The 13953-nt window shown below is 40.7% G+C and overlaps 2 protein-coding genes across 5 annotated transcripts in view; one reads left to right on the forward strand and one right to left on the reverse strand.

Annotated features, from left to right (window-relative positions):
* Nucleotides 1–13953, reverse strand: part of LOC132121402 (parvalbumin-2) — a 318907-nt gene that overhangs the window by 122128 nt on the left and 182826 nt on the right. The gene's annotated exons all lie outside the window — the stretch shown is intronic.
* Nucleotides 1–13953, forward strand: part of LOC132121399 (transformation/transcription domain-associated protein-like) — an 81206-nt gene that overhangs the window by 15048 nt on the left and 52205 nt on the right. For all 4 annotated transcript variants that reach the window (XM_059530741.1, XM_059530744.1, XM_059530742.1 and 1 more), the window contains exons 23-35: nt 546–745; nt 891–1108; nt 1212–1409; nt 1522–1782; nt 4415–4576; nt 4682–4778; nt 6361–6482; nt 6882–7052; nt 7146–7214; nt 10813–10932; nt 13099–13218; nt 13341–13505; nt 13607–13788. In XM_059530741.1, coding sequence (XP_059386724.1) covers nt 546–745; nt 891–1108; nt 1212–1409; nt 1522–1782; nt 4415–4576; nt 4682–4778; nt 6361–6482; nt 6882–7052; nt 7146–7214; nt 10813–10932; nt 13099–13218; nt 13341–13505; nt 13607–13788 — 2085 coding nt within the window. The remainder of the gene's footprint in view (nt 1–545; nt 746–890; nt 1109–1211; nt 1410–1521; nt 1783–4414; nt 4577–4681; nt 4779–6360; nt 6483–6881; nt 7053–7145; nt 7215–10812; nt 10933–13098; nt 13219–13340; nt 13506–13606; nt 13789–13953) is intronic.

Genomic DNA, 13953 nt, shown 5'->3' on the forward strand with positions numbered 1-13953 from the left:
TGCTGCTGTCAGAAGTCTTGATTCACGACATCCTCTCTCCCTCTTTCAGTGTGGCACAGTGCGCTGGTCATCATGAAATGGGCCTTTTTCAGGAGGCGGAATGCCCTCTTAATATCGCAAATGCCAGGCAGGATAATTGAGTCCCATTCAAGTGGCAGCATTATGAATTTGAATTGATCTGACCGCTCTCTTTGGCTCAGCCCTCTCCCTAAGCCAAGCCTTTTAAATGGCGATAATGAAATGGAGCGATCCATCACCACTGCTACCGGCTTTGGCATTATAGAAAACAAGCTTGAGGAAGAATAAAACACTCACTCCATCACTGTGCTGCTATCAGCTGGGATAAATAACCAAACATGAGACAAAATGTCAGCCAGAGACAAAGCCAGACTCCCATGGGGCTCAGCTGTCCAAACACAAAAAGCCTTTTATACTTGGTAATCAAATCGCCTGATTGGTTTATTCAACCTGAGGCGCATGTAATGGAGCAAGTTCATGAATGCGATGCAAATTATGAGCTAAATCCCTTTGCTGTTTTTCAACAGCTTCACAGAGAAGTGGATCCCTAACGTGATCATCTCCCATCGCTACAAAGCCCAGGACACCCCAGCACGCAGGACGTTCGAGCAGGCCCTGACAGGGGCATTCATGTCGGCGGTCATCAAGGATCTCAGGCCCAGCGCGCTGCCTTTCGTTGCCAGCTTGATCCGCCATTACACCATGGTGGCAGTGGCTCAGCAGTGCGGTGAGGAATCTTTCTGCCTCTGTGCTAATGTCATCTATATTGAAAATCAGTCTTGACATGACTTGAAATGTACATGTAAGTTTTTATTTTCTGTCTGAGTGTGAGAAAAGTGCACTCAGATCATCAAGTCAATTTTCTGCCCTAGGTCCCTTCTTGCTGCCATGCTACCAGTCAGGCAGCCAGGCCAGCACGGCTATGTTCCACAGTGAAGAGAACGGCTCCAAAGGCATGGACCCACTCGTGCTGATCGATGCCATCGCCATCTGCATGGCCTATGAGGAGAAGGAGCTGTGCAAGATTGGGGAAGTGGCACTTGCCGTCATCTTTGATGTCGCCAGCATTATCCTGGGCTCCAAAGAAAGGGTGAGCTCTCCTCTTGATATTTTTCTTTCCATAAACTTTTTTTTTTAGTAGACAGGTTTCACTTTGAAGGGCCTTCTTTTAAAACTTGGTCTGCTTTCTTCAGGCGTGCCAGCTGCCGTTATTCTCCTACATAGTGGAGCGTCTATGTGCATGCTGCTATGAGCAGGCCTGGTATGCGAAGCTGGGTGGAGTGGTGTCCATTAAGTTCCTGATGGAGAGGCTTCCTCTGATTTGGGTGTTGCAAAACCAACTGACTTTCCTCAAAGCTCTGCTCTTTGTCATGATGGACCTCACAGGAGAGGTACAAACAATTTCTAATGTCATTTGAAATCATTGATGTTTACCTACATCATTAACTTACCTTCATGCGGGTTACCTGCATGAACTTCTGTATCCCCTAATGTTCCTCTTAGGTGTCTAACGGGGCAGTTGCCATGGCAAAGACCACGTTGGAGCAGTTGTTGATACGCTGTGCCACTCCTCTTAAGGATGAGGAAAAGACTGAGGAGCTTCTGTCTGCCCAGGATAAATCCTTCCATCTGGTGACCCATGACCTTGTGCGGGAGGTCACCTCCCCCAATTCCACTGTCCGCAAGCAGGCCATGCACTCCCTGCAGGTGCTGGCTCAAGTCACAGGCAAGAGCGTCACCATCATCATGGAGCCTCACAAAGAAGTGAGTGTGATATATTTCTATACGATTATGAGGACTATGGCAGGACTTTCTTTGCCGGCTCTGTCAGATTTTTACTTACTTTTTACTGGCCCCATTATTTAAAATGATGCATTTATATTTTTAAAAACATGTTGTTATTTTTTTAACAAGTTTTCATTCAACTTTATATTCCGTTTTTGTTTTCTTTTCTAATTAATAAACCATTTGCAACTTATAATTAGGTTTACACTTGATTATTTTTTAAGTTTTCTTTGCTAAAATAGAAACCACTTACTATATATATCAGATTTTTTTAGATTTAGTTTTCATATTTCTTTTTATTAAAATTAAATATCAATTGCTTTCATTTGCTTTACATTTGTTTGCATTTGTTTTACATGCAAACACATTTAAAGCATGCAAATACATGTTTTACACATTTAAAATGTGTATATTTAAAGGTCCCGTTCTTCGTGATCCCATGTTTTAAACTTTAGTTCGTGTGTAATGTTGATGTTAGAGTATAAAAAAATATCTGTAAAATTCTAAAGCTCAAAGTTCAATGCCAAGCGAGATATTTTATTTAACAGAATTCGCCTACAAAAAAACGACCCGTTTGGACTACATCCCTCTAGTTCCTGCAGTAATGACGTCACTAAAACCGTTTTTTGACTAACCTCCGCCCACATGAATACACCAAAAAGGGGGGCGTGGTCTTGTTGCGCTCCGACAGAGAAGGAGGAAGAGCTGCGTTTGTGTTTGTCACCATGTCGTTGAAACGCTGTTATTTTCATCTCTGAGTCCAATCATTTTTGTTTGGCCTTCCGAGGGACGCTGTTCTTGGAGATTAATGGTTACAATTTATGTTTAACTCGGTTCCCGAAAATTATAATCCACATGTAAAACTATGTGCAGCACATTTGGCTGAGGACAGTTTCCTCAATCTCAATCAGTTTAATGACGGATTCGCACAAAGATTATTCCTGAAAGATGGAGCAGTTCCCTCTTTGTCTGAAGGCGTTGTTTATGGACCACAACCGGTAAGTGTATTTTATTATTTAAGTTGGTGCGTTTAACAGTTTCTGTAACTTATTACATAAAGGGCAATGCTGTTTAGCTTTGTTAACTAGATGTTAGGATTGTGTGCGATTTTCATGCGCATCTTGTCAGTAAAAACGCTCTTGTGATTATAAGTACATCTCCAGCACGTGCGTTCTTTTACTGTCTATGGTTCAGATCAGGATTGCCAGGTTTTCAAAACAAATCCTGCCCACTTGCTTCTCAAAACTAGCCCAATCGCGTTTACAGGAGGGCAGCCTGTGCTCAGCTGCTGTCGAATCACAACACAGGAACCGCTGGCACAATCACAACTCGTTACGTATTTCTGAAGGAGGGACTTCATAGAACAAGGAAGTCATCAGCCCGTTTTTATGACCGTGAAAACAGCGGTATACAGATTGTAAATTGTATGAAAAATACTGTGTTTTTTTACACGCGAAACATGAACGCATGTTATATTGCACACTGTAAACACAATCAAAGCTTCAAAAAAGCACTAAAAATGGGACCTTTAAATTATAAGGTTTTGCAAGATTTAATATACCGTGTTCTCACCGAGACAATCTTGAGAGAGTCAAAGTGGCCGGAGGTCATTTATTTTCAATGTGAGCCGTCGGCAGGCAGCAGCGCTGCATGTCTTAGACTGTGTGAGCTATGAAGCGGTTCGGCGGCAACCAATCTGACCTCCGACCACATTAGTTCCCAAGTAAAAATTTAATATAGCTTTATCTTTGCTGTGGCTGGTTTCCCAATCATTTGTGATGTGAATTTGATAAGAAGGCATGCAACACTATAAGAAACATTTTCACACTGTAATGCTTGTTTTTCAGTGAGAATGCAATTAATTTGTTCAAAACAACACCAATTTGACCAATTGCATTAAGGCCACACTTCAACCAGGACATTTTGTAATGCAGGCTGCGCACAAATTAATGTTAATGTTAATTAAAGTCCAAGGCTACTAAACGTTTCCTATAAACTGCATATTGAAATTAGACTTGCACTTAACCATGTACACAAAAGTCACACCACACATGGTTTTAATAGTTTTTTTGTTTGTTTTCTGTTAGCAAACATGTAACAGTTATTTCTATCGATCAATTTCTTTCACATTAGAAATATTTTAAGAGGTTAACTTAAACCCTATTTGTTGTCAGTCTGCAAAGATCAACATGCTTGTTTGCTTTGCAGCCCCTTTGAATAAAGTTCACAAAACCAAGCATTCCTTCTACGTCAGAACATCCACAAATCTTTGTTTGCAGGGCAGCCAGAGCTAACTTTGACTCTCTCATCAGCGGCGGCAGTGTGAACGCACAGCTAGTCTGCTAAATATTATGTTAATGAGTTACTTAAATCAGCGGAATTCATGGGCACAATATTTCACGCAAAAGCAATTGTTTTTTACAACACACTTACATTTTGTAATTTTAGATAATGCTACACTGGCCAAGTGACCATTCCATCAACTATCTCAACATGAGCCCAGGGCTAACACTCAATTCTTATTGTTAACTCTTGCAAGGAAGGAACATAAGGCCAGTCAGCTTCCATTTTCTATTTAGGGAAAGTTTAAAAGACTCCTTATTTCCACCAGGTGCTGCAAGACATGGTTCCTCCAAAAAAACACCTGCTGCGGCATCAGCCTGCCAATGCTCAGATCGGCCTGATGGAGGGCAACACCTTCTGCACCACTCTACAGCCCCGCCTCTTCACCATGGACCTCAACGTGGTGGAGCACAAAGTCTTTTACACAGAGGTCAGTCTGAAACTGTCTGCTTTTCAGTGGGTTATATGAAATCACCAATGTGTTGATGCTCTGTGTACTACTTCTCTGAGCTCCAGTGTCTCTGATTTGACACAGTTGCTGAACCTGTGTGAAGCTGAGGATGCTGCTTTGATGAAGCTGCCCTGTTATAAAAGCCTTCCTTCACTGGTGCCGCTGCGCATTGCTGCTCTCAGTATGTGCTACTTTTTTTTTCTAACTATACAAGAAACTATAAATAGGCTGTCTTCCAAAGCCTAGTGAGCTGGCTGGCTGATTTTTGATCAGATGCTCATGCATTTGTACTGCAGGAACGAAGAACAATTTTAATTCTAGTAGGAACTCCTATTATGGGGTTCAGAATTGGGTCTAAAAAGCCGGATAAACACACAACAGTTTATTAATCATGGAGCAGTTTACAGTAGCTACAAAATAGAAAACAGCGATAAATGGACCGAAGCCGAAGTGCAAGCACTTCTAAACATTTATGCTCTTTTCTCAGATTTGATCATATGTAGAAATACAAGATGACGTAGTAGATTTCGTCTCTTAGTCCTCTGATTAGCTCTTTCTGTCACATAACTTCTATGTCTACATTCTATCTCCATTATCATGAAACCCAGTATATACATCAAAAATAGCTCCGATCACGGTGTCCTCCATCCTTTTGTTGTTAATGTTGTTGAATACTGCCCTTAAATGACGTTGCCGGCTTACGTCACTTCTGAATTTCTGTTGGTGGTGTGAATGCAACCAGGAAAACAGCCAGGGGAAACTAAAGTTCCCTGGGAACTTCCCGACCGGCTATTTCCTGTAACTCAGTTCCTAGAACTATGTGGTGTGAAAAAGGATTTTGTAGTTCGCATGGTGCCAAGGCAAAGTTGTCCTAAGTTGTTTTAATGATACTTTTTTTGTACTTGCAACATTTCAAAAGTTGAAATGTTGAAATGCATAAGTTTGTTCAGAAGTGTCATGCTCAACAAGGTTGCATTAATTTGATTTAAAAATACAGGAAAAATAGCTTATTACAGGAAAAACATTTTATTTGTAATAAGTTTATTATTACAAATTGGAATAGCTGTTTCTTATTTAAAAAAAAAATAAAAGAAAATTGACCTGTGATGGCAAAGATGAATTTTCCGCAGCTGTTACTCCAGTCTCCAGTATCACACGTTTCCTTATTCTAATATACCGATTTGGTGCTCAAGAAACTTCTTATTAACATCATGGATAAAAATCTGTTCCGGATGCCTCCTGGACGCCTTCCCGGGAAGGTGTTCCGGGCGCGTCCCACTGGGAGGAGACCCCGGGGAAGACCTAGGACACGCTGGAGAGACTATGTCTCCCGGCTGGCCTGGGAACGCCTCGGTGTCCCCCCAGAAGAGCTGGAGGAAGTGTCTAGGGAGAGGGAAGTCTGGGGTTCTCTGCTTAGACTGCTGCCCCCGCGACCCGGCCCCGGATAAGCGGAAGAAGATGGATGGATGGATGGATGGATGGATGGATAAAAACGGTTGTGCTGCTTAATATTGTAGTGAACAATTTTCTTTGTGTGCAGTCTGGAACAGCCTTTGTGTTCATGTGATGCCTAAATATGCTGCCTGCATAGACAGTTCACTAGGTTTTGGAACGGTGACCTATTATATGACACTGTCAAATACTAATAAATGCAAATGTTTTGGTGTGCCACATAACTGAAAAACAATAATAAGGGGGCACTGTATATTAAATATATTAAATTAATATTTTTTCTGTTGAACCCTCCCGTGTGTGTCTGTCAGATGCCCTGGCGGCCTGTAACTATCTTCCCCAGTCCCGAGAGAAGATCATCGCTGCCCTCTTCAAGGCACTCAACTCTACTAACAGCGAGCTCCAGGAGGCCGGAGAGGCCTGCATGAGAAAGGTCAGCCCTCTTCCTCCACAAGCCTCGTTTCCTTTCTCCTATCTCTGTCTCTTTCGCACTTTCTTCCGCTGCCCTGCTGCCTCTAATGAGTCCTGCCTGAAAAGATCAATACAGGATGGAGTGAAGCAGGCTGAGAGGAAAATGAATTTGGCCGTGATGCATCGTCTCATTGCAGAACACTGGCTTGGCCTTTCTTATTGAGCTGGGTTTAGAGTTTTCCTGCTCCTGTGAGTGACAGGACAGAAGCGAAAAACAGGGTTTTAAGATGCCATTATCTTGTAGTCTTTCTTGTAGGGCATGTAAATGCAGCTGTCTCTATTAAGCACTCATGGGCTGTTTAATGGCCCTATATATGCTTTGAAGTCTGAGTGTGTCTTCATGTTCAAATGTGTTTCTCAGTTCTTAGAGGGGGCTACTATTGAGGTGGATCAGATCCATACACACATGCGGCCCTTGCTGATGATGCTTGGAGACTATCGCAGTCTGACGCTCAATGTGGTCAACAGACTGACATCAGTCACTCGTCTCTTCCCCAACTCCTTCAATGACAAATTCTGTGACCAAATGATGGTAAGTGAACACTGTAAACCAGTTTAATGCATATACATACAATGAATTTAAACAGTCAAGAGCACAGACTCAATGTTTCTTCTGCTCTTGCAGCAACATCTGCGTAAATGGATGGAGGTGGTGGTGATCACACATAAAGGAGGCCAGCGTAGTGACGGCAGTGTGAGTATAAGCTTGTTTTGATATTTCTGCTTTTCCTTTAATTATTTTATGAACTTCTCAAGGGCAGCAGTGTCGTTTAAGCCTCTTTAATGAGCGGAAGGGGTTTGTAGAAATGGAGAGCTGAGATGGGCGCTCTGGACTGGACTATCTCTTCCAGCTCAGACCGCCCCACTCAAACTCTGTGAGAGGCCATATTCAGGGCTTAAAGTATTCCGGCACCGTGCCGGATCTCCGGCGTGTGGCCGTGAGGAAAAAAAAAAATAATAATATTTGAGAGCCTGCGCATGCAGTTTAATATTTTCGAGCCAATTTATTTCACCTACCAATCATATGAGAGGAACGCAGCTTTAACTAACGTTACAAGCCTATCAGAAGCAGAGAAGGGCGTATCCTTGCAACACAGTATGATTGACGCCCATACGTCAATGTCACGTTAGCGTTGTCGGAGAAAAAAAAATGGATCGTAAGTTTATGCAGCCTGGGGATGATGTCCTAGACTCCTAGCAATAGATAAAGGACTCAAAAATAAATGGCGCTTTTTGGCAGTTGGTGCAAGAAACTAAGAGAGCCCGCTTGTTTCTGCCTGATTTGCTCGAGGAAGCTACTGTATGCCAGCAGCGGTAAGAAAGTGCTTGCTCGTTATGATTTGACTGCGGTCATAGAGCCGCTGCCCGTGCACTTAAACTTACCACGACGTTGCCGGGAGTAGAAGGGATTTTTCCGTCCCGCTCCCGCCCGCAAAATCAGTATAGTTTTTTTTTTTTTCTTAATACATTGCATATTCTGCCTGCTACTCTTTTATTTTTTTCACTTGCTCCCTGTTGAATATAAATTTAAAAAAGAAACGGAAAATAAATGTTTCGTTTTATTTGCGTTTAATTAAAAGTATGAACATGAACAAGGAACTTAGAACATAGAACATAGAAATACAGTAAAAAAGTAAGAAATGTAAATAAAAAATATATACCTATAATAATTAGGCTATATAGCCTAATAAATTATATAATAATAATAAACCTGGATTTATTTCATGTTCAAAGGAAAAGTAGTTTATGGGGCCTGAGCAATTCATTCAAACATTTAACGAAAAATATCCTTATTCCTCAATAACAAAATAGACCAATTTTAAATATTTAGCTAAATAAATAAATCAAGATAAACTGAATTGACTAAAAAAAACTGTACGACTACTTAATGTGCCAATGCAGGAATATCATGTCATGTTGAGAGCTTCAGTTTAATCCGTCTCTGCTCCAGTATGTGACCGCACATACTGACAGCCCTCTCCGATGGTGCGCTAGCTGGAATGCAAAGTACATGGCATGTTTGCTTAATCTCGGAAATTCGTCTTTTCCACCACTGAGGACATCGTCCGGTCTGTGTGCTTCTAATCCATCCAACTTGACATTTAAATATATCGCTATTTCGGAATCGAATTACACGTCGCTGTCTAGGGTATCATCCGCATCCTCCCATTCCGCAAAGTCTATTTTATTTTATTATAAATAGCCTAAAGGTCTATTTGTTTCCAGTTATTGTGTTTTGTTACATATTTCCACTTTGCAGGAGTCCCGCAAATAATTGTATTTTCCCGCAACCCGTACACAGTAATATCTTGCCGCCCGCGTCCGCATTCACCCATCAAATATTGTCCCGCGCCGCACTCGGTGCCAGGTCTCTAGCCGGGAGCAACTATTAGCTGACAAACCGTTGTCTATGACTGACCGTGTCTGTGATTAAAAAAATACGTTTGTGCACATTTATAGCAGAACATGATTTGATCATTCATTCAGAATTTCGCAGCCACTGGTCACCCTGTGTAGAAAACTGGCAGAAAACAAAAAAGCGTTTACTAGCCTGTTGGTTTCAAATCAACATGCGAGTTACATCCCAGAAAAAAAAAGAAGTGATAATAGCCTTGATTTGATAATAGACTTTATTTGACATAGTACTTTTAAATAAATGGTGCCAAACATAAGCATTGAAGAGATTCATGTCTATCTCACTCTGTTTACCATTTTTTTAGCTCTTGTTACTGTATTTTTGTTATTATCGTCAATATTTGAATTAAGTCTGTCTGTGGAGTTTCTCTACAACCCCCCATCCCCCCCCCCCCCAAAAAAAAAAGTTCAGGCTCAGGATTTTTTTCCACTTTAACCCCTGCATATTACAAACAATGATTAAATAGGCGCCATCCACCCTAATAACGAGCCTCCGAGTTTCGGATCCTCGTTATCTTGTTGGACAGATAACCTTGTAGAATAATAAAAGGTGAGAGGGGGAGAAAACCATTCTGTTTCCACGCTTCAAAATGAGCTGGCATTCTTTCTGTCTTGTTCACGCCCTGCAGTTCTCTAAAATGTATTATAATTACATGCAAATTGGCCCTCTGTTCCTGCAGTTCTTAATATTCTTACAGCAATGACAGAATGACCAGCCATACATGACAATGAAGCGGGGTCAGTCGGGTTCAGGATTGGAAGGGTGTGGGGGGGATTCAGAATGCTAGTTCCAGATGATTAGTTTAGTCATACAGAGAAAAAGTTCTGTTCAGAGTGAGTGTTTTTATTCATATTTATCATAAAAATAAGTAAAGGTAATTTTTTACCCCAGAAAAAAATTAATTCATAAAAATATATACTTTTAGGAATACTATAATATCATTATCAGGCCCAATACTCTGCTCGTACTCATTCTCATCAAAATGCTCTGATACCAAAAATCTTTATTGAAATATGCTGCATTGTCCTGAAAATGATCTCAGTGCAAAAATTCTTATATTTGATCATATTATTGCAAGTATTTGGGTTACTTTCACCCATTATTAAATTGTGTGCATTAGTTGTTATTTGTCTAGATAATTATTAATATAAAGCATTTAAATGTTGTAACAACCATCGGTTTTGCTGTTATACATTATGTAGCGCTATGATCCTAATGCCCATACTTTTATATGCCCTTTATTTTAGTTAATCAGTGCTGTGTATTCCCACACAAGATTTCTCGATCAACATCACCTTCACATTCACTTTCCATACTGAAATCAATGGATTTGTCCGTGGATGGAGTCCAGCTGAAATGCTGCCTGTTTCAGGCCTCTGCACTTTTTTGCTACTTGTGTTTTCAACAAGTGTGCAGTCTAGGAAGAAGATTGCTCTGCACAGAATCACACACACCACCATTCATACAGCACTCATTACCCACACTGCTTTGCTGATAGTTTGTTGTCTCCTGTTCTGGCGCAGCCTGCCATGGAGGGTGTAGAGGTGAGATGGCGGCCTGCTGTGGGGTCTTCGGTGTCTCCGCTCGCGTTGTACTCGTGGTTACTCTGTGCTAGTGGAGTCTCTGTAATCGTATTTGTATCCGTGGTGTTGTGTTTGACTTTTATGTTTCACATTTCTGAGGTGGTCCCTCTCAAACCTGCTAACGTCCTATGGATCTATGATGTTTTCAGGAACCAACCTGCCATTTTGACTTTCCCGCAGATGTTCCCCAACTTGTCACTGTTGATTTTATATTACAGGAAGTACACTTAGTTTTCCACTGCTGGTTATCACTAACATTAACTGTGATGCATTTCCTTCATTCACCTCTGCAGGAAATGAGGATCTGTTCGGCCATCATAAACCTCTTCCACCTGATACCAGCTGCTCCACAGACACTGGTGAAACCTTTGCTGGAAGTGGTCATGAAAACAGAGAGGGCGATGCTCATAGAGGTACAAGATCTGAATGCAAAAACAAATCGTCACTAGTGTTGGGCGATATGGTCATTTTTCAGATCGTCATATCGTAAGCCTGTGAGAACGACGATACACGATATTATCGTGGATGGGTGGAGCTAGAGAGAGACAATTTGTCCTTGTCAAATCATAACTATTGAGTGTTTTAAACCGCGCAGGTGCGCGAGAGAGGCCTATGGAATCACCAATAATCGAAAAAATATACTTTCAAACATACTGATAAACTAACGTTAAATATAAAAATACTGTAAAATGTATTTAAAACAGCTAGTTCATACATAGTCGGACGCAACTGTCATATCGCGCGTCCATATCTGCGCACAGAAGTTATCAGTCTAAATGTTCTGCAAAATCAGTCAACGGTGAAAATCAATAGTAGATTTCATTTAGAGTCCAGCAGTTTAACACTAATATTGGGCATAAACGAACACGTTAAATATAAAGTATTTAAAACAGGTAAGTTCATATATTTGGAGTAAGTTGAGTTGAACTGATGCATCAGTCATACAGCGCTCCAGACGGCGCGCCTCCTGACGAGTCTGACGTACCATCACAGAAACAAGAATGAGATGCGTTCTAACATAACTGTGGCATTAAACTCAGTGAGGGCACGTTTAATATATTACACATATAAAGGCCGTTCAGATTACTTGTTAAAGTTCAATGAAATACCTTTTATCTGCAGACCATGTACGTCTGTTTGTGGATGGACACTTTGTAACGGCCGAAACTATGTATTTTGCATGCATCATATTGTAGTGCGGTGTGTATGAAAATAATAACAAGGCAGCAGATTGAACTTATTATCCATAGTGGTTCTCATGTACTCCTAAGTCATCACCACATAGTGCGTGTTATAAGTTAAGTGATCAGTCTTTAAGAGAAGGACTACGTGAGAACCACTATGGATGATAAATTCGCTCTGCCACCTTGTTAATTATTTTGTCTTTTCTTTATTTGTGACGCCAAGAAAGAGTTAATCTCTCATGTTTGAGAAGAGTGCGTTGCAGTGTAGCAGCCATTAAATGTGTGGGACACCAACTCCTCGTTTTCTATCTCTTTCATTTCATGGATTTATGAGTTATCCGAGTCAAAGCGGACAATTTCAGTGACTACAGGCTCTAATCCTCCTGCGCTCGCGCGCGCTTGTGTGTATGTGTGTGAAATGCGGTGCTGAAGTGAAATAACTGGGCAGTTTGATAGCCGAATTATAATAAGCCGCCTAATAAAAATAAAAATAATAGTTATTATTATTATTAGAATCTAATACATTAAAAGGAAAATGAGTCTAATATCATCTTGATTATCGACAGAGAAATCTGCTTATGTCGATATCTCTTGACGATCGTTGATACACGATACTATTGCCTATCGGCACAACCCTAATCATCACACAAACCTATTATAATAAATGTAACAATTATCAATCTGTGCCCTTCAGCCAGTAGGAAATATACAGAAGTTGAATAAAGTTCTCAAACACTAAATTATAATTTAAATCAAGATTAGTTCTTAAAGCTACGAAAGTTATTGGTTTCGTTTTTTCCCTTTGTTCTTTGATGAACAGACATCACAGCAGCTGGGTTATTAGGTTATTTTGGCTTGTTTAAGAGCTGCTGCTGCTGAACATGATGCAGATCTGATACGCATTGTATTTCTTTACCTTTTGTGACCCACTTCAGTTCTTAAACGCTACTAAATGCACTGATTCGGGTGTTTTATATGAAGGAGACAGTGCTGGGGTGCTCCAGGACAGTTTTGAAAACCAGAGACAAATGTACGTTCTTAAATGAAACTCGAATAACAAATACTTGCATGCACAGTTGAAAGGCAGCTTTAATCACCTTTTTGGTAACTTCTTTACGTATCTGATGACAATACTATGACATTGCATGCTCATAGTTTCATTTGCGCTTTAATATGAAATTATATAGGCTACAGCATGCACCACTGCATTTGTGCGTGCAATTTGAAGAGCATGTGATAAAAGTTTGGGATCGTCATTTCTTTGAACATTTATATATAAGAAATTCATACTTCTATTCAGCAAGGATGCTGATCAAAAAGATTGTTAAAAGAACATTTTTTTTATACAATTTGAATATTTTGGTTTTATGCAATTTGTATATTGTTACCTCACAGGCAGGGAGTCCCTTTAGAGAGCCACTGATCAAATTCCTGACACGTCATCCGTCTCAAACAGTGGAGCTTTTCATGATGGAAGCCACTCTCAATGACCCACAGTGGAGTCGTATGTTCATGGTTTGTTTTTTTTTCTTGTCCATACCTCATACTGTACATCTTTGTTTGTTTAAAAATTCCTCGCCATGACATCTTATGAATGTTGCTTTTTCTTCAATCTTTTATTGTTTTCTCATTTGCAGAGTTTCTTAAAGCACAAAGATGCCAAGCCACTTCGAGATGTCTTGGCTTCTAACCCAAATCGATTTGTCCCTCTGCTGGTTCCAGCTGGGTCTGCAGCAACTGTGAGACCTGGGTCTCCCTCCACCAGCACTGCCCGCCTTGACCTGCAGTTCCAGGCCATCAAGGTGAGCCAAACACTCTTAACTACACCGTTTACTCTTAAATTTAATGTAATGTGCTTGCTTGTATAGCCTGAATATTAATGAGCATTCATAAATTCCCTCAGATCATAAGCATCATTGTGAAAAATGATGAAAGCTGGTTGGCGGGTCAGCATTCTTTAGTGAGTCAGCTCAGACGCGTGTGGGTCAGCGAGGCCTTCCAGGAGCGCCACCGCAAAGACAACATGGCTGCAACCAACTGGAAAGAGCCCAAACTATTAGCATATTGTCTGCTTAGCTACTGCAAGTAAGTGTTTTCTGGTGCAGAAATTATACACATAAGTTTAAATACTGTTAAAGGGATAAATCACCCAAAAATTTTAATTGTATTTTTATCTGCTTACCCCCAGGGCATCCAAGATGTAAGTGACTTTGTTTCTTCAGTAAAACACAAACAAAGATTTTTTCTTAA

This window comes from Carassius carassius, chromosome 39, assembly GCF_963082965.1.
Source record: "Carassius carassius chromosome 39, fCarCar2.1, whole genome shotgun sequence".
NCBI lineage: Eukaryota > Metazoa > Chordata > Actinopteri > Cypriniformes > Cyprinidae > Carassius > Carassius carassius.